This window comes from Solanum tuberosum, unplaced genomic scaffold (genome assembly GCF_000226075.1).
Source record: "Solanum tuberosum cultivar DM 1-3 516 R44 unplaced genomic scaffold, SolTub_3.0 scf00072, whole genome shotgun sequence".
NCBI classification, from domain to species: Eukaryota; Viridiplantae; Streptophyta; class Magnoliopsida; order Solanales; family Solanaceae; genus Solanum; species Solanum tuberosum.
The window spans coordinates 557,432-583,703 of record NW_006238999.1 but is presented as its reverse complement, the minus strand read 5'-3'; the positions used below and the strand labels follow the sequence as shown (position 1 = coordinate 583,703).

The 26,272-nt window shown below is 34.6% G+C and overlaps 4 protein-coding genes across 4 annotated transcripts in view; 2 read left to right on the top strand and 2 right to left on the bottom strand.

Annotated features, from left to right (window-relative positions):
• The window catches only part of LOC102590749 (cysteine-rich repeat secretory protein 39-like), a 2,416-nt gene extending 1,812 nt beyond the window's left edge, over positions 1 to 604 (bottom strand). Inside the window, exon 1 of the mRNA XM_006345928.2 lies at positions 166 to 604. Coding sequence (XP_006345990.2) covers positions 166 to 591 — 426 coding nt within the window. The 5' untranslated portion in view covers positions 592 to 604. The remainder of the gene's footprint in view (positions 1 to 165) is intronic.
• A 1,702-nt stretch (positions 605 to 2,306) lies between these two features.
• LOC102589864 (protein PHR1-LIKE 1-like) lies at positions 2,307 to 8,068 on the top strand. The gene is made up of 8 exons (XM_006345746.2): positions 2,307 to 2,472; positions 4,479 to 5,234; positions 5,523 to 5,724; positions 5,824 to 5,900; positions 5,977 to 6,016; positions 6,278 to 6,335; positions 6,815 to 6,884; positions 7,622 to 8,068. The coding sequence occupies exons 2-8, from the start codon at positions 4,605 to 4,607 to the stop codon at positions 7,961 to 7,963; spliced, it is 1,419 nt and encodes a 472-aa protein (XP_006345808.1). The 5' UTR covers positions 2,307 to 2,472; positions 4,479 to 4,604; the 3' UTR covers positions 7,964 to 8,068.
• Positions 8,069 to 13,860: 5,792 nt separating this feature from the next.
• Positions 13,861 to 20,969, bottom strand: LOC102589530 (probable protein phosphatase 2C 38). The gene is made up of 5 exons (XM_006345745.2): positions 20,795 to 20,969; positions 17,982 to 18,623; positions 16,558 to 16,925; positions 15,443 to 15,679; positions 13,861 to 14,275 (listed from the first exon to the last, which is right to left on the bottom strand). The coding sequence occupies exons 2-5, from the start codon at positions 18,313 to 18,315 to the stop codon at positions 14,060 to 14,062; spliced, it is 1,155 nt and encodes a 384-aa protein (XP_006345807.1). The 5' UTR covers positions 18,316 to 18,623; positions 20,795 to 20,969; the 3' UTR covers positions 13,861 to 14,059.
• A 4,103-nt stretch (positions 20,970 to 25,072) lies between these two features.
• Positions 25,073 to 26,272, top strand: part of LOC102589206 (probable aquaporin PIP2-2) — a 3,769-nt gene continuing 2,569 nt past the window's right edge. The window contains exon 1 of the mRNA XM_006345744.2: positions 25,073 to 25,424. Within this exon, the coding sequence (XP_006345806.1) occupies positions 25,118 to 25,424 (307 nt within the window). The 5' untranslated portion in view covers positions 25,073 to 25,117. The remainder of the gene's footprint in view (positions 25,425 to 26,272) is intronic.

The following is a 26,272-nucleotide window of genomic DNA, read 5'->3' as shown; positions in this document are numbered from 1 at the left end:
AATGGGGTGGGGGGGGGGGGGGGGGGGGGGTCGGGTCATGTTGAAAACTCGGGTTATACCCTACTATTTGACACATTTTGATCCGACCCATCTTAGACTCTAAATGGGCCGAGTCATGATTCATTTATCAAATTTGACTTGACACGCCCATTTGCCAGCACTAACCTTATGAAGCATTTGAAGCTTAGAAATCTCCCTCTTTTCTTCTACCTTGTAATCCAAATAGCAACCATAAAGTTGAACTCTAGCTGGGATTTTTTCACCACAAAAATGGCTATAAATGTCAATAAGTCTATTTGTACAAATATGACATTCATTATAACTAAGGTCATTTCTACATTCAAATAATCCCAAAATGGCTATTTTTTCATCCCCTGCATAAGTCTCAAAGAATTTTGATTCTAAGGACTTATCAAGAAATTCATGAAATAGTGATGAAACAATTGATAATTTTGAAAAATCATAATTTTGTACTAATGTTTGATTTTTAGTACATGTTGTGAAAACTAACTGGTGTAAATCTATGTTAATGGTGTTAGAAAATTGTAACATAAAATTAAGAAGGAAAATTTTGAGGAGGAAATATTCCATTTGGGAAAATCAATTTGATGTTAAAATCTTATTAACAAAACAATAAAGCTTAAGTATGTAATATATAGAAAAATATTAAGGTGTAGGTAAGAAAAAATGTATCCACTATATCAATGCAACCCCAACACCTAAGGTTTTTTTTTTATAGTTAGGATCTAAGATCGATTAAAAGGTGAAGTTGATGGACAATAGGTGAATATTTATGTACCATCCCTTTGTAGTTTCGAGAAATGAAGAAAACTAGCTAGATAATTATCGATTCAAGAATATAATACATCTGCAGATTTCGAACTGATAATCTACAAACGCATAACATGGGTCTTTGTATAAATGGTTATCGCTTTACCGTAATTAATTAATACACATTATTACTAATTATTTATGATAAATTAACAATGTTTCTTCTTTTTACCTTTTTCCTGCCTAATCCCATCTAAAGACTAATCATTTTGGGTTTAGCATAATTCAAAGTTGTGTTAGAAACTCATTTTCTTTGTTAGGTTTGACCAAATTAGTTTAAGTTTATATTTTCGTATTACAATATAACATTATTTACGTCTTCAAAGGAATAACAAGTTATATCGCTTAATTAATAATTTAGGATAAAAATAATAAAGAAGGAAACCATAAAAAAATTCCACAAATTTGTGGACCTCTTTTTATGAGCCAATAGTATATATTATCTTATAATTAGAAGGCTTACTTTAATTTGGCACCCACCATTGACACATGAAAATAATAATATTTTAATCTCAACTCTCATTGGTCACCACTAATTACCATTTGCACAAGCAAACGAAAACGTACATAATCACAACAAGTAATCATAGCTACTAAAGATCGTGACGAAATGGTAAGTACATTATTATTTTATTCTTAATTTAAAATATCATTTAAAGTTAAAAAGTATTTTAGCGTCAAAATAAAATTTGCAAACAAAAATAATAAGTCGTTTATAACAAATTGAGAAGAGTCCCCACATAGAAAATGTGTGATACAAATCATTTCTTATACATTAAAATTTCACATATTGAATTATGATAGCCATAGGCCCATAACAAAACTTCATGATCCATAAAGAGAGAGGAAATGATATACAAGTTAAATCACAATTTTTTCTTGAAATAATTTATTTTCATAATATCTAAGATCATAATTTCTTCAAATCTTATAAGAAATAAATAAATAATATTTTCATATATGATATTTGTTAGGAATCTGTTAGGTTATTAGAGAAAAATCACAATTTAAAATTCTTACTTTGCCCTTGATAACTATTTTTGTTTGTCACATTTCAATTTAGGATAAGAAGAATTTTACATCGATATAAGAAGAGTTCCTAATCCGTAAAATACAAGAGAAATATTAGACACATAAATAAACATGTCTTACATACATAACATACATTGAAAATTGCGCAACATTATTAAGTTAATTGTAGCACGCATATTGAGATAAATAAAGTATTAATATTTACACATTACTATACATTTTTTCTTTTTAAGTTGAAAAATCGACTATTTTAAAATAACATAACATAGTGCTTATTTATTTTTTTTTATCAAAAAAAATTTCATATCCAAAACTCGAATTCGAATGTTCAACCCACTTGTGATTGACGCCCCAATATTGGTGTAGAGAGGTAGGGTGACAAAACAAAAGAGCTGAGATAATCCAATATTTCTTTTCAAAAATCAATCATTCACTCAAATACTTTTTTGGTATGTCATCAAAGAGAGATAAATTGGAATCTTTCTATTAAAAAAAATATTTACTCATAAATTTTTTCCAAAGTCTTGATCTTTTCCAAATTTGTTTCTCTTTGAGTCCGCCATTTTTCTAGCCCCAAACGAATTCTTTGTCAGATTCTTGGATTTTAAGGTTTACTTTTTTTATCTTTTACTTGAATCCCATGTTGAATTTCAGCTTTAGTTTCAGTTTAATGTATGTCATCAATCTTGTGTTAATGGTGTTATATGTTTATGGAGTCCAATATTATTATTTTTTTGTGTGTGTGTGTTGTATGATTTGAATTTGCTTTAATTGAACTGGGGTGTTGATAATTTTCAGAAAAGTTTGCAACTTTTTGCTGTAGAAGCTTTTGAAGTTTGGATTTTGGTTGCTCAAGTCAGATTCTTTATTAATGTTCATATTCTTATCTTTTACATGAACCCCATGTTGAATTTCAGCTTTAGTTTCAGTTTAATGTATTGTGTTAATGGTGTTATATGTTTATGGAGTTCAATTTTTGTTTGTTTGTTTGTTTGTGTTTGTATTTGATGATTTTCAGAAAAGTTTGCAACTTTTTGCTGTAGAAGCATTAAATCTTTGGATGTTAAGGTTCATATTCTTATCTATTACTTGAACTCCATGTTGAATTTCAGTTTAATGTATGTGATCAATCTTGTATTAATGGTGTTATATGCTTATGGAGTCCAATTTTATTTTTATTTTCTTAATGTCTGTTGTGTTTGTATGATTTGAATTTGCTTCAATTGAACTGGGTTGTTGATGATTTTCAGAAAAGTTTGAAACTTTTTGCTGTAGAAACTTTTGAAGTTTGGATTGTAAGGTTCATATTCTTATCTTTTTTACCTGAACCCCATGTGGAATTTCAGCTTTAGTTTCAGTTGATTCTTGAGTTCTGTTTCTTTTTGTGTGTGTGTGATCAATCTTGTGTAAATGGTGTTACTTGTTTATGGAGTTCAATTTTGTTTCTCTTTTTTTTCTTTCTATGGTGCTTAGTTTGAATTTGCATTAGTTGAATCGGGTTGTTGATAGTTTTCAGAAAAGGTAGCAACTTTTTGTTGTAGGCTTTTGAAGTTTGGATTTTGATTGCTTATGTTTTATGCATTTGGCATATCTTTAGCTGCGCTTACAATATGAGTTTGGTAGCTTCAAGAAGGTAATTATTCCCTATGATATCATTATGTGTTAAAAGCATAGCTTAAAGGTGATTCATGTTGGACAGATGTGAGTTCCAGTATGCACAATTGGCATAAGAATAGATTTAGAACAACAACAACATAATACCTAGTGTAATCCACAAGTGGGGTCTTGAGAGGGTAGAGTGTACGCAGACCTTACTCTTACCTCGTAGAGATAGAGAGTTTGTTTGCGATAGACCCCTGGCTAAAAACAAAACATTTCCAAGCAGTTTGAAAAGGAGAATACAAAATGAGGGTACTAACAACAATGAAGTAATGTGAAATAGAGAGTAGTACACAACATATAAGGGAAAGAAAAATAATGCGATAATCGAAGCACAAAAAAATACAGGTGATAACCGAAATCGAAGAATAATATGCAATATTGCTTCTTGTTTTGCTTTGTCTTGATTTTTTTTGTTTAATGTGCATATGAAGAATTCTCAATTATTGTGTGTGTCTGTGAATTTGTCACCTTTGATCAACAATCAACTTTATCCTAGTTGTCTTCATTTCCTTGTAAATATAATTACTGAAGTATTGCTTAAAATTCCTAGAAGAGTAAAAGATTTTACGGTTGGTCACGGATCTGTTCTTTCTTTAAGTTTGCTGGTTGGTGGATCATCAAATTTTCTCTCACAGTTGCTTATCTTTCTTCCAACTTGGATGTGATATCTCTAGAGAGAATCCATATATTTCCTGATCAGTAGCTATGTTCTTCCAGTTTAATGATCATATTTCGCATCAAGAGTTCACAGTAATGTATTGCACTCATCGCTATGTGTTTTTTTCTCTGTGAAATACCTGGAAAATTTTCCCACGTCAACCTTTAAAATTGTTGTTGCTTATTGTGAATGGTCACATGTCATGATTGGATAAGGTGTTGATTTATAATGTTCTCGATCAGTTTCACTCATACTTCAATTCCATTGATGTAAGCTTTGTCTTTTTTGGCAACAGATGTATGGTGTACAAGTTGGAGAACCATCATTGTAAAATTCGTTGTTTGACTGAGTGACACAACAGAGTGGGTTGAAACTGTTGTGTTAATCTTAAAGTCTTTATTAATCCAATTTATGGGGAAAAATGAACATGCACCGTGCATTAGGTATTCAAAGATCTAGTGAAACACAGCACAGTAACATGGGTGTCTGTGGAGCTATGTCGACATCTTTATCCATTTTGCCGTCATTTGAAGAGAAGTATCTAAAAGTGCCAGATTCTCTTCATGTGCTCACAGAAAAGGAGCAAACCACAAACCTCATTTCCTCACGGGCAATCCCGTCAACATCTAAGAGTGGAACAGTAGGGCATCTGTTATCTTCCACTTCTGGACCCCACAAAGATTTTCACTTTTCTCCAACCCCCTCTCAAGAAAGTAGGCAACATAGCTATCCATTTATTTCAAGTGAAGCTTCTGCAGCAACCTGCCAATCTTCACTCTCAAACATACATTCGACATCATTGGATAATTATCCCATGGAGAACAGCAATAATTCCTGGGGAGAAGATGCATATCATGACTGTATAAATTTTTCTATGAATGTTCCTGTTCAGAATGACCAGGTCGAAAGCCTTGCAGTTGTCATGACGTCTGATGACCAGGTTAAGAGATCTGATTGGCAGGACTGGTCTGATCAGCTAATTAATGATGATGATGTTTTGGATTCGAGCTGGAGTGATATTCTTGTTGATATCAATCCTCCAGACACTAAGGTTCGTTTCCGTAACCTTATTGCTAATGTTTCCTTTGTGGGTGTGGTATGCACCTTTTTGTTTGTTTCAGAATCGTTTGTTTGGGCAGGTAATCACCACTTTTGCCAAGTTACAATTTAGTATTTATCATAGAAATTTCTCTTTTTTGTTTATGTACATGAAACAAAATTTAATATTGTTGTACACTTTAAACACATCTTTGCATAGGAACCACTCCTGATTGTATGGTACGGGTTCCTTGTTTTCTTTCTGCTTTATTTGACAATTGGTTCTCATTTTTCAAACCAGTTTCTGGGAGAATCTGAAGTCCATGCTTGCCAGTCCGATACTCTTCCTCCTCTTCCTGCTGCTGCTGCTGCATTGTCTGGGCAAAGTTGCCTAGTTGGTAGCCCATCATCTACCACAGCACTGACGAAGCCTCGCATGCGATGGACACCCGAGCTTCACGAAGTCTTTGTAGAAGCTATCAGTAAGCTTGGTGGGAGCGAAAGTGCGTGACTCTTTGTTCTATTTCTCTTTTTAGCGGTTAGGATGAGTAAGAGTTAACGTTTAACATTATTATATCGGATTCATGAATTTGACTTTACAGAAGCTACACCAAAGGGAGTCTTGAAGCTCATGAATGTTGAAGGCCTAACCATCTATCATGTCAAAAGCCACTTACAGGTATAATAAATCCTTCTCATCAACCTTTTCCGGGGTAGCAATTTATTTACCTTATACATTTCATTTTGAATTTCAGAAATATAGAACTGCCAGATACAAACCAGAACCCTCGGAAGGTAGAAATTTCCTCTTTGATTAGCTGATAACTTTTGCATCCGTCAACTCAGTATACATTTTGCTAAAACAAAAACATGCGTGTTACATCTCCTCATACTTGTGTTTCCTGCCTCTCTAGTTTCTTGTGCATGTGTCAAAGCGATGCCCAACTGTGAATAAAATTAGGGGCCTAAGTTAAATTTGTTGATGGTCAATTGGACGCTCCCACAGTTTTTTAGATGAAAAGATTGAAATTCACGGAGATTGTAATCTCATTGCAGGAACACCGGAAAAGAAGACCATCAGTGTGACAGAGATGTCATCTTTGGACCTGAAAACGTAAGTCTTTGCTGTGACACTATGCATATATATTGATTATGCAGCTGTCACACATCTTGGATATCTGTTCATTATGGGGCATAGCATTAAACACAATGTCATATGAGCAAAGTTTATTAGATTGTCATTTTTACTAAGAAGTCCATGTAAGAATGTGTTATTTTACAACTGCAGATATCACTCCCTCCCCGCCTTTTTATTTTAATTTAATTTGACTTGCCAAAAATTTAAAATTCAGTACAAAAGTACAAATGAAGATCATTGTTTACAAACTTGGCATTTACATGCAAGGTTTGTCCGTGTCCCTCTGTTTGGAAGCATACGATAGAAGGACCAAAGAGTGTAGCATACAGAATTCTTGTGATAGCAGCTAAATTCTAATTTAATTCTGGTTGGAATTTCCGTTTCCTGGATGATGCAGTTGAAGTTCTTTTTTTGTGGTGACTGATGTTAAAACTATATCTGGATTTTGGTAATAGGACGATAGGGATAACAGAAGCACTAAGAATGCAGATAGAAGTCCAAAAGCAGCTTCATGAACAACTTGAGGTGCGTAAACGATCAAAATCTCCACCACCATTACTCATGTATCTATTCTTGCTTTTCCTGCTCCTGTTTTCATTGTCAAATCAGAAGTCAAAAATCTCTGGAAAATTGAGAATGTAATCTCAAAAATCCTGTGCATTGTGTCTGTATAGACACATATCCAAGTTTATCACTATTTTAGCAACATCTCCGTGTATTCCAGTGTGAAGTTATGATAGGGAGAGCACACCACATTGAACAACTTGCAACTCCATCAAATTGCAGATGACATGGTCGCTAACTCCACTCCGTACCTTTTTTCGTTTTAGTTGATCATCATCCATGGCATAAGTAGCTGACAAAATATCCGTAGTGCTTATGTGGCGGGTAGTTAGAAGCTTTTCTGAGTGAAACTACTTGAATACAGAGACCCTAAGTTAATATCTGTAATTTCATGAAAAGAATTGTTTTTCTCTCAACTTGGAGCCTGTGTTGCTCGAACTCTTCAAAAATGATGACGGGTGCAGGTCGGATCTTCCAAAAGTAGTACATTTTTAGAGGATCCGACAGGGGTGAGGTTTGGGAAAGTCCGAGCAACATAACTTGGAGCTGATTCCTTTATCATCTTTTCTCCATTTCCTGTTTCCTATTTGTTAGAGTTTTTGATCACCTCTAATACTTGTATTTTCTATCAACTATGGTTATAAAAGAATAAAAATCTATCAAGTATATTTATCGTTTGAATATATCCCTTTCCTCAGATCCAGAGAAAGTTGCAGTTGCGGATCGAAGAACAAGGTAAATACCTTGAAATGATGTTTGAGAAGACAAAGGACATAGGGAAAGATTTAAAGGTATCATCATCATCAAGAACAGATGAACATCCTTCACCATCCAACAAGACGAAGCATACATCTCCCAACGACAAATCAGAAGCACTCGAGAAAGATCCCATGAGTTTGAACGATCGTTCAAGTTCTGGAGGGAACTCACCAGACAAGAAAGCTCGTGAAGATCATGAATCAGATGATAGAGACATGTGTTGTTCACCTCCATCGAAACGAGCAAAAACAGAGGAAACATCAGGTTTTCATGAATCTTGACACTCATTTGAAATGTGAATTGTCTTTGCAAATGCTGTTGACTTGATGAAAGCTTTTGGCTAATAATTGTGTAATTTTTCCTTGTTTCATTCTCTTTTCCCCCGACCTGAAGGATCGACTGTGTTCTTCACTAATCATGGCATGACTCGAACCACCATCTCGTAGCTTTACAAGTATGCTAATAGACACAAGATCTTTCTGTCCTATAAGAAAGTAGCTTGTCTGTCGTACTGAATGTTTCAATCATCATTCTCTATAGGCTTAATATGGAGGCACCTAAAGTTGTCACAGTTTAAACACCTCAAGTAGGCCTCATAAAGATTGAAAACACTTGTACTAGGCTCAAAGTGTACCAATTAGACACATTTCACAAAGAAAGTTGAACGAAGAAAAGAGAGTAGAAATGGAGAGGAGTTGGATCCCTTTAAACAAAATACATACAATAACCAATATGTACAAAAGAAAAGAGATGCAATTGATGACACAAACAGTAAAATGAAATTTTTTCTTCAACATTACGTTATGTTACTCCAGTTGTAACCAGACTACAATAACCAATACATACAAAACAAAAGAGATGCAACCTATGACACAAACAGTAGCTGCTAAACCAACAGAATGTGCTAAAGTAGCATACATACCAGTTACAAATGCAATTACTACAGCATACATTGCCACAAACTGCAAATAAGTTGCAATCTTATAAAGTCTTAGTATAACTTCTAACTCTGTAACCATTAACCCTGCAACTGACCCTGGTACATATGTTATACTTGCTCCCATGGCAAAGTGAGTGAATACAGCAGCAGCTGAACTTGTAAACGCGATGGCATTTGTAACAACAAATACACCAAATGATGTACTCTTCAATAAAATCGCCATCCCTTTATCAGGGCTAACTCTATCACTGTCAAAACCTCCAGGCAATGTAAAACCAGCTGTGAATGTCACTGTCATTATTAAAGCAGCCACAACTAGATGTATTTGAGCTGCCTTCATAGTATTTTCGCGGGATTTCTCAGGATCCTGCCTTATAAACATAGCCATTCCTTCTCAAAAATTTGTTATCCATGCTTCCAAAGTAACAACCATTTATATAGAAATATTAGACCTAGCTTCTTCATGAATCTCTATAATAGAAAAAAAAAAAGTAACATTGCTTGCCTTGACCAGAAGAAAGGAATAATTTACTTTGCCTTGATAAAAAAATAATATGTTGTTTTCTTGCTTTGCCTTTTAGTTTCTTTTCATGAAACATATATGAGAGAAGTACTGAAAACACCCCTTAATTTTTAGTTTCGTTGGACAATAGACATGCTTATCAGTTCTTAAAGTTAACAAGTTACATCCAAGTTCTAGAGTGATTTAGGCATACAAACCAAGATAATATAATACATAGTACAATAATAAGAATTCATAATAATTTTGCCATAAAAGTTTTGTTAACTACAAAGCTTCCTTATAAAATATGTCAAAACGATACAAGATGGTGACAGAGCCAGGATTTTCACTAAGGCGATTCAAAATATAAAGAAGTAAACAGACGAACAAGATACAATTCTCATCTCCTTAGTAAAATTTCTGGCCCCGCCACTACTGATTTGTTGTTTCTCCGGTCATTCCTTTGTAAATAAGATGAAAAACCAACACATAAATAATGAAAGAGAGGCAACCAATGGCACAAACAGAAGTAGCTAGACTAACTGAATGTGACAATGTAGCATACAAACCAGTTACAAATGCAATTACAACAGCTGACATTGATAGGAACTGCAAAATTGTTGCAACCCTGTAAATGTTCACCAGAACTCTCAGCTCTTCTTTGGTCGTGGGGCGATGATTAGCTGCCATGACAAAGTAGCTAAACACAGCCCCCGCGGAGCATACAAAGGCAATGGCATCTGTGACAACGAATGCACAAAATGCTGGTTTCTTCACTAGAATCGCCATCCCTTTATGAGGGCTATCGTGATCATTCTCAAAACCTCCTGGTAGTGTGAAACCGGCTGCAAAGGTGACTGTTACTAGTAGTGTAGCTACAACTAGATGTATTTGAGCTGCATTCATAATATCTCTGATTTTTCTTGTATCATTTTCATCCGAATTCATCGTCTTATGTATGAGTCGATGACCTCAACCTTCCTTTTCCTCCCGTCAAAGCTATCTAACCTCTGTTGTCTTGCTAGCTCCGATTTCATTTGCCCTGCTTGCAAAACCATTATATAGAAAAAGTTAATTATATTAGTCTCTTCTTCATGAATCTCTAAAATAGAAACCTAAGTATCATTATTTGCCTTTGATCAAAAGGAAGGCATTTATTGTTTTGCTTTGGTTGGAAGAGAGGGATTTTCTAGCTAAACTTTGCCTTGATCAAAAGAAAGGGATAATATGTTGTTTGGGTTTTGCTTTATAGTTCCATTTCATGAAACATATAAACTCCAAGCTGTATTTTAATTACTCCCTTTCTTTCACCTTGTTCGTCTCGTCCAAGTTTAACTTAACACAAAATTTAATCATTTTTAAAATTTATGGTCTTAAATATTCCATTACATTTGAAACATGTAGTCTTAAATATGCCTCGTGTGACTATAAAAACTTCTCATTAAGGAAATATAGAAACATTACTGAAGTGATTTAGGCATAAAAACCAAGATAATATATTACATAGTACAATAATAAGAATTGATAATAATTTTGACATAAAAGTTCTCTTAACTACAATGTAAAGCTTGCACATATTTACAAATAGTGACGGAGCTAGGATTTTCACTAATTAAGACTATTCAACAAAGGAAGGAGACACAACTCCTGGTTCCTTGGTAAAATTTGTGGCTCCGCCACTGCTTATTGGCATTTGTGCAAAAGATAGAAAACCAAGACATAAATAAGGAACGCAAGGCAACCTATGACACAAACAATAGCAGCTAGACCAACTGAATTTGCCAAAGTAGCATACAAACCAGTTACAAATGCAATAACAACAGCTGACATTGATAGGAACTGCAAAATTGTTGCAACCACGAAAATGTTCAGCAGAACTCTCAGCTCTTCTTTGATCGTGGGGCCATGAGCAGCTGCCATGACAAAGTAGCTAAACACAGCCCCCGCGGAGCATACAAAGGCAATGGCATCCGTAACAACGAATGCACAGAATGCTGATTTCTTTGTTAGAATCGCCATCCCTTTATCAAGGCTATCTTTATCGCTCTCAAAACCTCCTGGTAGTGTGAAGCCGGCTGCAAAGGTAACCGTCACTAGTAGTGCAGCCACAACTATATGTGTTTGAGCTGCATCCCTAATCCTTTTGATCATTCTTGTATCATTATCATCTGAACTCATCGTCGTATGTACGAGTGGATGATCTCAACCTTTCTTTTCCTCTAGTCAGAGGTTATTGTCTTGCTAGCTCTGAATGCATTTACCCTGCTTGCAAAACCATTATATAGAAAGAGTTCATTATATTAGAATCTCTAAAATAGAAACCTAAGTATCATTATTTGCCCTTGACCAAAAGAAATGAATTTGTTACTTGTCTTCATTGGAAGAGAGGGATTTGCTACATAAACTTTGCCTTTGATCAAAAGAAAAGAATTCATTATGTTGTTTGGGTTTTGCTTCATACTCCCTCTGTTTCACCGACTTAGCACACAATTTAATCAAGAAAAGAAGACTTTTGAAATTTGTCCTCTAAAATAACATTTGTGTGGTTATGAAACGTGTAGTCTTAAATATGCCTTGTGTGACTATAAAAAACTTCTCATTCAACCAAACCATTTTTTCAGTAGTCAAATGTGTCATTCTTTTTCAAACGAACTAATAAAAAGCTAGCGTAAAACAAAGTGGAACAAAGGCAATATTAGTAGTAGTAGCAGTAGCGGTACACAAAAATATTCACTAATAAAAAATGATCATTAGCGACTATTAATTAACTGCAATAGCTTAATTGCTGGTAAATATGTATTTTTAGCGGCAATTAGCCCTCTTTGTATATGTCCCTAAAGCCTTTAGCGACATTGGTTCTAGTGGCACTTAACTAATGCCAGTAAAGACTTTAGCACTCTTTATTAATGTCTACATTTATTGCTGCTAAACGTTGTTTTTGTTGTAGTGATTGTCTATTTCTGGAAAAGCATTTGCAGCCTATCTTGCTACATCTTGTAAGGCTATACACTGTCATCATGAACATCTCCCCCATGGTTTTCTATGAATTTGAAAAACCTTACTCCTTGGCAAAGAGTTTATGTCATGTCGTAAAGAATTTTTACACTATCAGGTTATATTGACCTGGAATAACACGTAACTCTCCCGATCAACCATGACACGATAACATGAAAAACAGAATAACAACTTGCAAGTTTTGTAGTAAGTTTCAGGTAGCATTGATCACGATGTCTCTCTCGCTCTGTACTCGTGTTCTTCCTCTATGCCTTGCTTCCAAGAACATAAGTAACCCACAAGCACATAACAAAAGATATGCAACCGATGACACAGACAGTAACAGCAAGACCAACTGAATGTGCTAAAGTAGCATACATACCAGTTACAAATGCCATCACAACAGCTGACATTGCCACAAGCTGCAAAAAAGTTGCAAACTTATAAAGCCTCATCACAACTGGCAACTCTGTTACAGATATTGCACTTGCTGCCATCGCGAAGTAAGTGAATACAGCAACAGCTGAGGATGTAAACGCGATGGCATCAGTAACAACAAATGCATGAAATGCTGTTCTCTTTAATAGAATCGCCATCCCTTTATTAGGGCTATTGATATCGTTGTCAAAACCTCCTGGCAATGTGAAACCAGCAGTGAAGGTGACTGTCATTATTAGAGTTGCAACAACTAAATGTATCTGAGCTGCTTGCATAATATTTTCGCGATCCATTATTCAAAAAACTCCAGATTATATATGATCTTGTGTGCATTTCACTTTCGTTTGGATGAAACATTATAAAGGAAATTTCAAAAACTCTTGATGAAGTATTTCTTTAGTTCTATTATAACTACATTGACTTTGACATAGTCGTTGTCAACTCCAAGCCATGAACCATCCCATATTATAAGTCATTTATCGTTACTGTTCAGGATGATTTGTCAGGTTGTCTATAGTATTTTGTCACGACTTCATTTCAATTACTTCTTTCTATATACTGCTTTGGACTGTCTGTCTTTTCCTTGAGCTGAGGATCTATCTGAAACAGTCTCTACCTCCAAGGTCTCAGGGGTAAGGTTTGCGTAATCTTAAAATCCCAGGCTGGTACATGAACATGTAGAAGTGTATGTGTATCTTAATGAGGTCTTTGATGAGTATTTGTATTAAATTATCTTAAAATGCATGGTTCATGAACTTGTATAGAAGTATGTTTCTTAATGAAATTCTTTGTTGAGTCTTTATATTAGAATATCTTAAGATTCCAGGCTGGCCAGACATCATATAAAAAATTTATACTTCAATGGAAAAGGGTAGAGGGGCGAGCCGATTAAGTCACAATTTCCACTAAGGATTCAAAAAACGAAGTAAAACATAGGAAGAAGCCAAAGGGGATTCCACATCAAATATATATATATATATATATATATATAAAGAAAAATAATTTTATGTATAAACATGATAATTTACTGTCGAAGGAGGTTCAGATGAACCAACGACCATGTCTTTCCCTGGACCTAGGTATGTAAGAAGTAAAGTAAATTTGTGAATCAAATTACAACAAACATCTAAACACAGCAAAAAAAAAAAGAAAATTTATTTTGGATTAAATGGATGTTGACAAGAAAAACAATTGAATTCAAGAAAAGTAATTGGAGCACTCAAATATGGAGTCTTCTAACATCACTTCAGAAACAAAATTAGTTTTCAGTCTTGCCCTTTAACTTTCAAAGTTTCATATGCCAATGAGTGAAAAAATTTGACAAAATTTACCCCAAGCAATGTTCATGGCATAATCATCAACTTACCATTTATGGTGAGATCCCAAGGAGCAAAGTTATACATACTTTTCTTTTTCTCTCTGTCACTTTCTGAACTTTTCATAATAAACTCGAGGGATTAGACGTAGGTAGGTTATAGGTAACTTATTCTAGGTATTGGCATCTCAAGGACCTCCTCCGCCTCCTTTTATGGAAACCACAGGTGCACGGAAGGAACTGCGACTAATCAAGTGAGAATCAAGAAACAAAACTATGACTGTGATATCGTCATGAAAATGCCGCCTCACTCCTCTATCTATCCTTTTCAGATCCGCATATCTCATTTCTCTTTTCTTCGCTGCTTCCTGAAGGGCGGCTTTTATAAGCTTTCTAGCAATGCCCTGTACAAATTTGGAAATGTTAGTTCAATAGAGAAAACAGCTGACATAATAATTTTAGTGCCAACAGTCGGTCAATGTAAATCGCTGTTACAAAACTTACATGCTCAATTGCATAATGGAATATTCAAAGAATCAACTAACTAGTGTTGATGTCTAGAGAGACACATTAAACACAAGTACAAGCATACATGTGGAAACTGGACGCCCGTTGAATCAAGAACCACAAAAAGGAAAAAACACTTCACAGTGACCACCCCTCAAGAGTCGATATGAATGATACAAACAACAACATACCCATGGATTACTTATGTTTACAAACTATCGAGAATTTATAATACTTTTTATTTGTATTTGCATAATATTGGAATGAGATGAGTTTAAATGCAATAACATGGACAATGAAAATTCATATAGCCGACCCCAACTTGTTTGGGCTGAGGCGTAGTTATTATTGATGTTTTAGATGAAAGAAAGGAAGCAACACGGAAGGAGAGGATCGAGATGGGGAAAGGTTTTCCGAGTTGCATTCATTTTGGCAAGAGATGAGAAAACAGGGGTCATAGATAGGAAGGTTTTGAGGTCGAGGATTAGCGTAGAAGGATAGTAGTTAGCCGTATGTTGTAGTACTCTTATGAGGGAGAAGCAGGAATCTAGTCTCCTCTTCTCATCTTCTCCCTATTTAGTACTTTACCTAGTATTCGCATAGTATCTTATTCTTCTTTTTTACTGCTACATGTTACTTCAAATGCTTTGTTTATCTTGCTATTTTGTTGTCGTTAGTTTCCTTTATATCCTACTTCGATTGTACTCTTTTGACCGAGGATTTATCAAAAAGCAACCTCTCTACCGCCACAAAGGTAGGGATAAAGTCTATGTACATCCTACCCTCCCGAGACCCCATTTGTGGGATTACACTGATATGTTGTTGTTTGTTATAAGAAAATAGGGAGAGAGATCTTAACAGCTGCATCTAATCACAAGCTACACATAAGTTGTTCCTTTTTAATGGAAATTTACCATCAAAGATATGCACACAGGAAGAGAAGGAAGTGCTCTCTTTCACTCGCTCTTGTCGACAAATGAGAATGATATGATGACAAGAAAAACTAGAAGATTTGATAACCGAGGAGATTCCTCCTTATCAAAATTAAATAAGGACAATCTTACATGGTGTTCACAACTGCTGACAATGTCCACAGCCTCTTGATTGCTGAGATGCTCCCATAAGCCGTCTGACGCAAATATGAGAAACTGATCTTCTGGAAGGAGCTTCTGTACAAATATCGATGGCTCAGCAAGGAGAATAGGCTTCTGGAATGTTCCAGGAAATCGAAACTTAGGGAGCAAAGGCTCTCTGTTAAACTCCGCTCTCTTCAAATATGCATCACCAATTGATCTTGAAACCTGCAAATGCATTGAAATTTCAGCATCATAATATCAAGTTGATGTCATCTGCTTCAGACATTTAGATATGTTGCAAAGATTCTACGAAGTATTAGCACAAGTGATTTCTTTTTTAACTGTCTTCACTCTTCCCCCACTAGGGGTAACGATGGACAGCGAAATGAAGGCCAAAAATAGGGCAGGACAGACCAACAACAACAACTACAATACCCAGTGAAATCCCACAAGTGGGGTCCCGGGTGGGGAGGGTAGAGTGTACGCAAACCTAACCCCTAGCTCTTGGAGGTAGAGAGGATGTTTCCGAAAGACCCTTAGCTCAAGTGCAACAAATCCAAGTATTAAAAACAAACAAAGACAGTGAAGAAAACATAGCAACTAATAAGGAAAGCAGTCCAGAGCATACAAGAAAGCTACAATAACAACAACAAAATAATTTGATAATCAAAACACTATATCCACTGATGAAAGATATCAAAAGCAAGAAACTACAAGAATACGGCCAATACTGCGACGGGAACCACCAAGCTAAAACCCATTGAAAAGAAAGACAACGCTTCATAACCTACCAACCTTCTACCCTAATCCGCGACCTCAACACCCTCCTATCTAAGGTCATCTCCTCGGTAAGCTGACGTTGTGCTATGTCTTGTGATCCTATCTAATCACCTCTCCTCAATACTTTTTCGGCATACCTCTACCTCTCCTTGTACCCACTATATCCAACCTCTCGCACCTCCTCACTGGACAGGAAAGACCAAAAAACTGAAATAGTTTCTTTATACACCTATAGGTGGAAATGGCAATTCAGTCAGAAGATCCAATAAATAAGTGTATGTAATGAGCCGCACAGTGAGCATGATAACATGGAACTAAAATACCTGTATAATTCCCTTCACACGCCAAACCTTGTGCTTTAAAACTACCACATTTGGATCATCAGGATGCAGTGAGCGCAGTTCCTCACGGACAGATTCCAAACTCGCATTATGTTCAGAAGATAATTGAACTGCTTTGACCTCTTTCAGAGCCCTCTCCCGTTTTCCTAACACCGCACGAGAATCTCCAGCATTTGCAATGTATAACATGCCACTGCATATAATACCCACCAAGCAGCATGATCCCACTGAAGCAATTTGGGGTCTAGTTTGCCATTGGTTTCTCACTAGAGAAAGAAACTCCTCTTCTGTTGCCAAATATGCCTTGCTTATAACATCGGCTGACATTACTTGATCCTCTGAGGTGAATTCTGCATCACAAAAAGCTGTCGAGTGAGTAACATTCACATCAGCAATCTTCAAACCATATGCAAGAGAAGAAGAGTGTGTGCACATATCAAAGGGTGAGAGAGAATCATCAAAGCATTCTTTACTCAAGTCTTTTCTTGTTTATGGGGAGGGGAGGGAAGTGGGCAAGCAGGAACTGAGGCTGATCAAATGCTATATTTTGGAATAAGTGTAGATAGGCTTAACCAACTTTTCTATAACATAATACATGAGTGGTGAGATCTGTTATCTTCTCTTTTTTATGGGTAGAATTTTAATTGGTTGTTTTGCTAGTTTTTAGATGATGAGATTTATTAGCAGAGGAAGTCCCCTAGCAACAAAAATATCTCTTCTATGATTGGAGGTATTTGTCCATTAGCAAATGGGTGTATGGACTTTAAACCCAAGCGACTTATCATGAATTGAGTTACGAAATATGACACATTCGTGATGATTGCATACTATGGATATTTCATGGACATGGAACCTGTATTGGTACTGAAAAACTAAGGCTCAAATTCAATAATTTGAAATACCTGGATAAGGAAACTAAAAGATAGCTATTGGAACAATTAGCTCATGGTGCAAATAAAGTATGTGCTTAAGTGAATAAAGGGGTATGTGTACGTGTTGTATCTTTTAGTGCTTTCCTTTTCAAGACAGAGCCCCTGGCCTCTAAGGAACACACATTAGCACCTTGGTGTCTGCATGGAACCACAGCCTAAGTGAGGCGAAGAACTCAACATACAGCACACTTAATGTCTAAGCACACCTCAGTAGCACATTTAACAACATTTATTTACTATAAACAGGAGGAGACATAACATGAAGCACAAACTGGAAATACATGTGTGTGTGTGTGTGTTTTGTATGAATGCATTATATACAATAGTTAATAAAATACCAAGAGTAACTGCAGGAAACATAAATAAAAGATATTTCATGCTTCTGAAGCACATATATATATGTAAGACACAGATGAAATGACAAATATACAGTTGATATTTGAAGCAAAGCATAGGAAAGAAGAAAAAGCATACTCTTCACGTTCTCAAAAAGGCGACCATTTATAAACCGGGCAGCTTCGGCACCTGCATGGCCATCATATATTCCCACAAAGGTGCCCTGAGGACCTGCTTCAATCAAACTCATTGATCCCGATTCAAGCTGGCTCTGATCCTCCAATATATTATTTGCTTGAATTACAGCCATCGAGAACTCCCCATTAACATGGTGCCCCAAATCTTTATACCACCACAATCCATCAACACTTCCACCTGGGTCTCCTCCTCTACTGCTGCTATTGTCACCTTCATTATCTAATGTAGGCTTCCAACAAGGGTATACATACCTTTTCCATGTACTTGTCACCATACCTTTGCATGATACTGCTATTATCAACTCACCCAAATGGTCCAGGCAATCAAGTACTTGCCAAATCACAATTATTCCAAAATCTTGCCAAAGTTCCGTACTTTGTGCATATATCAAGCAACCCAAATGATCAAGCAATCAAAAGACTAATCAAACACCAATTGTTTCACAATCTACACCCCAGCTTGAGACTAATGTCGTAAATCTTGCAAAAAGTTCCAGACTTTGCGCATATATCTAGAAATGCATACAGTTAATCTGCATACCCGGAAAGCATTAGCTACCTAAATAGAATATTTACCCAAAGCCTGCATTAACAGACAATAAATGAGTAATTGAATCTAAAAAGTTAATGGGGTTTCAAGATTAAGCACAATATAGAGACCAAGTATTGCAAACATCATTAATCTGAACACCCACATAAACAAGAACAACAATCTTAACAGAGAAACTACATTACAGACAAATTAAATCAACAATTAAGATAAAACATAAAAGGGGTTTCAGGATTATACACAATGCAGAAATCAACCAACGCAGACATCAATTAATCTGCACAACAAACATCAACAAGAACGACCTAAGCAAATGTTTATATCCAAAAAATTGCATTTTGACTCAAGAAATGAACAATTTGAGACTAAATCGAACAATGGGTTTTCAAATTTCAAGATTATTATACACAATATAGACCAAACAATGCAACAACATACCCAGTGAAGTCCCACAAGTGGGGTATGGGGAGGGTAAGATGTACGCAGACCTTACCCCTACCTTTGTGGGGTAGAGACGTTATTTCCGATAGACCCTAGGCTCAAAGAGACCAAACTATGCAAACATCATTAATCTGAATAACCACATAAACAAGAACAACAATCTAAACAGAGAAACTACATTACAGACAAATTAAATCAACAATTAAGACTATAACACATGAAGGATTTCAGGATTATATGCAATACAGAAATCAACCAATGCAGATGCCAATTAATCTGCACGAAAACATAAACAAGATCGACCTAAGCAAATGTTTATATCCAAAAATTGCATTTTGAATCAAGAAATGAACATTTTGCGATTAAACCGAAAAATGGGTTTTCAAATTTCAAGATTATTATACACAATATAGAGACCAAACAATGCAACAACAACATATCCAGGTAGTCCCACAAGTGGGGACTGAGAAGGGTAAGATGTATACAGATCTTATTCCTACATTTGTGGGGGTAGAAACGTTGTTTTCAATAGACCCTCGGCTCAAAGAGACCAAACAATGTAAACATCGTTAATCTGAATACCCACATAAACAAGAATAACAATCTAAACAGAGAAACAACATTACACTTTACAGACAAATTAAATCAACCATGATTATACACAATACAGAAATCAACCAATGCAAACACCAATTAATCTGCACAACAACATAAACAAGATCGACCTAAGCAAATGTTTATATCCAAAAAATTGCATTTTGACTCAAGAAATGAACAATTTGAGACTAAAACAAACAATGGGTTTCCATATTTCAAGATTATGATACACAATATAGAGACCAATCAATGCAACAACAACAACATACCCAGTGTAGTCTCCAAAGTGGGGTCTGGGGAAGTTAGGATGTACGGAGACCTTACCCCTACCTTTGTGGGGATAGAGACGTTGTTTCCAATAGACCCTCGGCTCAAGGAGACCAAACAATGCAAACATCATTAATCTGAATGCCCATATAAACAAGAACAACAATCTAAACAGAGAAACTACATTACAGACAAATTAAATCAACAATAAAGACTAAAACACAAAAGGGGTTTCAGAATTATACACAATGCAGATAACAATTAATCTGCACATCAACATAAACAAGAACAACCAAAGCAAGTGATTATATATCCAAAAATTGCATTTTGAATCAAGAAATGAACAATTTGAGACTAAAACAAACAATGGGTTTCCATATTTCAAGATTATGATACACAATATAGAGACCAATCAATGCAACAACAACAACATACCCAGTGTAGTCTCCAAAGTGGGGTCTGGGGAAGTTAGGATGTACGGAGACCTTACCCCTACCTTTGTGGGGATAGAGACGTTGTTTCCAATAGACCCTCGGCTCAAGGAGACCAAACAATGCAAACATCATTAATCTGAATGCCCATATAAACAAGAACAACAATCTAAACAGAGAAACTACATTACAGACAAATTAAATCAACAATAAAGACTAAAACACAAAAGGGGTTTCAGAATTATACACAATGCAGATAACAATTAATCTGCACATCAACATAAACAAGAACAACCAAAGCAAGTGATTATTATCCAAAAGATTGCATTTTGACTCAAGAAATGAACAATTTGAGACTAAAATGAATAATGGGTTTTCAAATTTTAAGATTATTATAACAATATAGAAATCAAATATAGAAAATGAATCGCACATACAAATATCAAGATTGGATATTACATTGAATACCTTGAATCAGAGATTTCCAATTAGGTGTGGCAATGGAAGACCCCCCTTAAATCAGATTTTGATAAAAATAAAAAAGAATGGATTTTCTCTTGCGACTAAGAGAAAAAAAAAATTGTTTCTTTACAATGTGGAAAAGGGTGATAGAAAGAGGGAGAGAGAGAGGGGGGTGGAGAGAAAAAAATGGGGTGGTGGGGTGAGAGTGGAGTGTTCTTTTGGTTTTTGGTTTTTTTTTTTTATTCAAAAATAAAAAAATAAAAAATTGCAATACCATTTTTGGTCATCCAATTTTTAAAAGATATTTGGATATATATTTAACTTTAAATAGTTTTTTTTTTGTTTTTCCTATGACTATTTCTTTGTGGTGTGTATTGCCAGATTCGAGAGAAAATACTCTCTACCAAGGATTTCTTTCATACTCAATATTCAGATACGAAATCTCTGGTTAAGGAAGGAGGTAACTTTCAATTAGTTAAAATAGTTGTTATTCAGCTATTCGTTCTTTTATGTAGGAAGTATATTACATTTGAACTATTTTTTTATTATATTAGTCAACATGAGCGGAGGTCGGGTATCATAATGGGTCATTTAAATCTGTTTTATACATGTTTAATTCTCGATTATTAGTATGTTGCATCTTTATATTGTGAATATCATTAGTGATAATTCTAACTTTGTTATTAACGATTAGATATAGAATAACAATCCAAGCTTAACATAAAATACGGGTGCAATAAGCTGAGGAATGGTTAATAATTATGATAAAGTTGTGAATATTTAGAACAAAAATATCAAATGCACATTTCAATTAATTAAAGGCTAAATACGCTTATTTAAATATCAAAAGGGCAGTCTGGTGCATTAAGCTCTCGCTATGCGCTAAGTTCGGGAAAGGATCAGACCACAAGAGTATATTGTACACAGTTTTATCCTACATTTCAACAAGAGGTTGTTTCGATAGCTCGAACATATGATCTACTGGTCACATGATAACAACTTTTCCAGATATCAATAATTGAGGGACTAAAAAGGCTATTAATTCGATAAAATATATTTTTGAAAAAAAAAATGAATTTCAAATTGGGCTTTCTCCGAGCCCATACATATTGGAGTTGTTGTTTAGCCTTTGGACTAGAAAACAACTTAGCCCGGTAAAATTGGCACAAGTAACCACTTTTAGATACACTGTTTAAATTATAGCCAGTTTTATAGTATATTTAAATTTTAACCATATGATGAAAAGTTCAGACGGCTTTAACCCTACCAATGCCTAACTTTCTCCCTTAGGTTTCAAGTTCGAATGAGTTACTGATTCTTTGGGTTTGAAGTTTTGAATTACTTACGGGGGTTGTACATTACCGGGTTGGTTCAGATTTTTCAAATATCAAACCAAACTATTTGTGTAAAAAATTTAAATTTATAAACCAAATCAAACTAATAAAATTCGAATTTTTTCGGGTTTTTCAACCTCGGGTTGGTTCGGGTTTTTCAATTACCAAACCAAACCATTGTGTCGAATTTTTTAATTTATAAATCAAACCAAACTAATAAACCTCGGCTTTTTCAGATTTTTGGATTTTTCGGTAAAGTTTGCATACAAACATATAATTAACTTGTGCTCCAAATATTTCTTTGGTCCAACCAAAATACAATTATCTAAGGTGTTTCTTAAGAAAATAATCCAAAATATGGGATGAGTACTGATGACACTAAAATATTCAATAAAAAATAATAATGAAATCATCATATAAAATAAATATTGCAAAGTCATAATGAAAATGATCATAATTTAAAAGTATTAAATCATGCTAAAATAAGTTTAATAAGTATTAGTTACATTACTAAATATTTAAGGAAAATTAAAATTAGATTATGTATTTTAATTGTCTAAACCAATGAAAACTAAAGAACAAATATTCAATATTATTGTCATTATTAGTGTTGAATTGATTTTCGTTTTGCATTAGCATTAATTTGATTTAGATTTAAGTTTTATTATAATTATCAACATTTATGAACTATAATCTTTATTGGACCATTTCGAATTCTAAGTTTTATACTTGAAATACTATATTAAAAGATAAAAAACTATGAAATAGTATAAGAAATATTTTAACATTATATCAAAGTAAATATTTTAATGTATAAAATAAAATTTTAAAATTACATATATAATGTCGGGTTGGTTTGGTCTCGGGTTGGTTTTTTTTAGTTAAACCAAACATCCAAATATAGTCGGGTTTTTTTTTCCAATACCAAACCAAGTCAAACCAAACCACTAGTCACATTTTTTTCGGTTTGACTTAATTTGCAGTTTAGTTCAATTTTCGGTTCGGTTTTTTACACCCCTACTTCCACCCACACATCTAAAGTTCAAATTGCGTCAAAACTTCAAACCCAAAGCTTTTCGTTTGAAAGTTCAGAATCGAAGTTCAAAACTTTAGAATAGAGTTCCGAAGTTGGATTCTAAGGCAACTAAGTTGTAAATGCTTTGCAAATTATGACTCCTATTTTAACCATACATCTTGAATGTTGTCATAAAAGCTTGAAGCCTTGTCCTAAGTAAAAATATAATGTGTTTAGAAACTTGAGATCGTAAATGCAAATATCACAACATATAACATATTCTTTTTTTTTGGTTCCTCATTCGGTGTCTAGAGCCCACATTTGAGCTTCGACTAAATTCGAATCGCGCTCTGCAGGACCCATTCGGGGGTGGCGCTCCCAACAGGATTTTCTCCATCCAGGGCTTGAACCCGAGACCTCTAGTTAAGGGTGAAGCACTCCCAACAGTGCACCACAATCCATGTTGGTACAAAATATAACACATTCACTTATTATATATAATAATAATAATAATAATAATAATAATATAATCATACTTAATTAATTACTTGTGTGTGTTTAGAAATTATCAAAATTTCTATTGCAAGTTGTGTTTCAACTGTCATTTTCAAGTATTTTGAATTCCGATTTTCATTATTTGAATTATTTCGACCTGTCTACTTCTTGTATTTAATTATGTGCTGTCATTGGTAGGTTTATATTTACTACATGTTTGCCCACTTGAATATTGCTTCAATGTATTTCATGTCATATTTTTGTTAAGATACTTCACTTTTTGATTGAATTTCTTTGTTTTAACTATTTTAGTATAAAGGAGAAAAATGAAAATGGTATAAGAGCCGCCAGAAAATTACAATAGCTATATAGGACAAAAATGATTTTTTTTTGGCTATATAACTATTGATTCTCCTTGATATATTATCAAAGATTGTGGTAGAGTGGTAAGTATCTTCCATCCTTAATCAGAGGTATCGAATATGAACCGTTGGTATAATGCGCCCCAGAACTGGGATACCAAACACCATGTGAAAACCCTAAAAAAAAGGCTCATTGACATAGCTGAAAACTCTACTATAGTGATTAAGGGGTTAAAAATTTGTATTAAGTCACATGTTCAAATTTTAGTACTTTTTAAAATCCTTATGTGTGGATGTCAATTAGACGGAGTTATCATTTTTAATGATACCATTAGCACTTTTTTAGCAAATATCAACAAGCTAGGTTTGGAACCCTTGTCGCAGCCCTCGAGAAGCTGGAAAGTACCCATGTGGCACACCATCCACAAGCACTCCACATTAATTAGGTTAGGTGGGTGTTGTTATGTTATTTTATTGATCCCTAAATTTTCGACCAGAGCGTTGTTGTCTGTGAGAAAAATTTCTCATTCTTCTAAAAATTGAAGAAAAATAGGCGACTTTTCATCAACAAGAGCTCAGACTAAATTTATGCAGAAAAAAAATAGATTGAGTTAAGAAATAAAGGGGTTATTCACCCGCCCAAAGTGGGTTGAGATGAACTAGTCAAGATTGACTAAACAATGGGTTCTCAACCCAAACCGCCCAACGTTATATAATATATGTTCTTTCTTATTGTCTATATATGATATATCAAACAAAAAAAAAGCTTAAAAGATATATTTTAACAAGATTTTCTCATGAATCAGTTTAAGTTACATATTCAATCTAAACTTTTAGATTAGTTGAATTTAATGGCTTAAAATGAGTGAGTTAAAAAAATGAATGGATTGGACGAGTCATATTTTTCTAAGCTAATTCCGTCATTTTTAATCTATTGTATAAATTTCTGACTCCGTCACTGAACGACAGTAAAGTGGAAGACCAAGTCAACAACCTCATTACTCTTATCCAATAATAATGATTTTTTTTGTTTATATATGACCACCTTCTACCTATATTTTTCAAGTCTTACGACATTTATGTAAATCATATTCTCTCTTGAATTAAATCAACAACAAAAAAAATGAGAAATGAAGTGAGTAGTGCATTGCCGGAGAAAAGTTCATCTCCGGCAAAGGACTACCACGAGCCACCGCCAGCGCCATTCATTGGCGCGGCGGAGCTAAAAAAATGGGCCTTGTATAGGGCCTTAATTGCAGAGTTTGTAGCAACTCTTTTGTTACTTTACATTGGAATGTTAACCATAATGGGAAATGTGAGTGAAAGAGCAAAGAATGATGATCCATGTAGTGGTGTTGGGCTTCTTGGTATTGCTTGGGCCCTTGGTGGCATGGTTTTCATTCTTGTATATTGTACTGCTGGCATTTCTGGTGAGTTTTCTCTTATTTGTTTCGATAGGGGTGCGTAAATAAATGAGTTGGATCAAATTTTGACGGGTTCATCATGTTGAGTGAAGTTAAGAGATGGACCCAATTAATTTTGGGAAAAGAACACTTGTGTCCCAAAAAAGGAAACTATGTACAAGTGATTACCCCTTATTTTCATACCCTCTGTTTTAAACTACTAATGTGCGTATACTGCTTGATACCATCAAAGTATATATATACTCTGATAGTATCAAAGAGGAAGCAACAGTGCATCAGTATCAGTGAATATATATATATATATATATTCTGATTACATCAAGGAGGAACATGCAGTGTTTCAGTGAAAAGACTAGTCAATTACTACTTAATACCATCATAATATATATATACTCTGATGGTATCAAGGACGAAGAAACAATGGTTTAATGAATAGAAAAAGGGGGCAGTCGGGTAAATATTTTGAGCCATGGGTCCAATCAAGATAAATATATTAGGTTGAATCCAATTTGAGTAAATATTTTACCTAATGGGTCCAATTTATATAGTTTTCCAATTAATTTAAACTTGGTCCGCTTGAGAGAGTGGCAAAAGGAATTCAAAAATTGTCTTACCATATATACAAATTCCATATGTAAATCTTTAATTATTTTTTTATATCTCTTTATATATTTTAATTAAGAAAAAAATCAATAAATATATACTTACTTTCACCCTATATTATATTTAGGGATAAGGATCTGAAAAATACCCCAACTTTGGTCGAATTTGTTGTTGCGATACTAAACTTTCATGAGGACCTATTACCTCCCTAGACTATTCAATACCGTATTTTTTACCCCCTGAACTATTTA

Coding starts and splice junctions, on each gene's coding strand:
- LOC102589864 (XM_006345746.2), top strand. CDS start 4,605: ATGAACATGCACCGTGCATTAGGTATTCAAAGATCTAGTGAAACACAG. Junction 5,725..5,823: donor TAAGCTTGGTGGGAGCGAAA/GTGCGTGACTCT, acceptor TTGACTTTACAG/AAGCTACACCAAAGGGAGTC. Junction 5,901..5,976: donor ATGTCAAAAGCCACTTACAG/GTATAATAAATC, acceptor TTTGAATTTCAG/AAATATAGAACTGCCAGATA.
- LOC102589530 (XM_006345745.2), bottom strand. CDS start 18,315: ATGGTGACAAGTACATGGAAAAGGTATGTATACCCTTGTTGGAAGCCT. Junction 15,680..16,557: donor GTGTGAAGGGAATTATACAG/GTATTTTAGTTC, acceptor ATGCATTTGCAG/GTTTCAAGATCAATTGGTGA. Junction 14,276..15,442: donor TCAGCAGTTGTGAACACCAT/GTAAGATTGTCC, acceptor AAATTTGTACAG/GGCATTGCTAGAAAGCTTAT.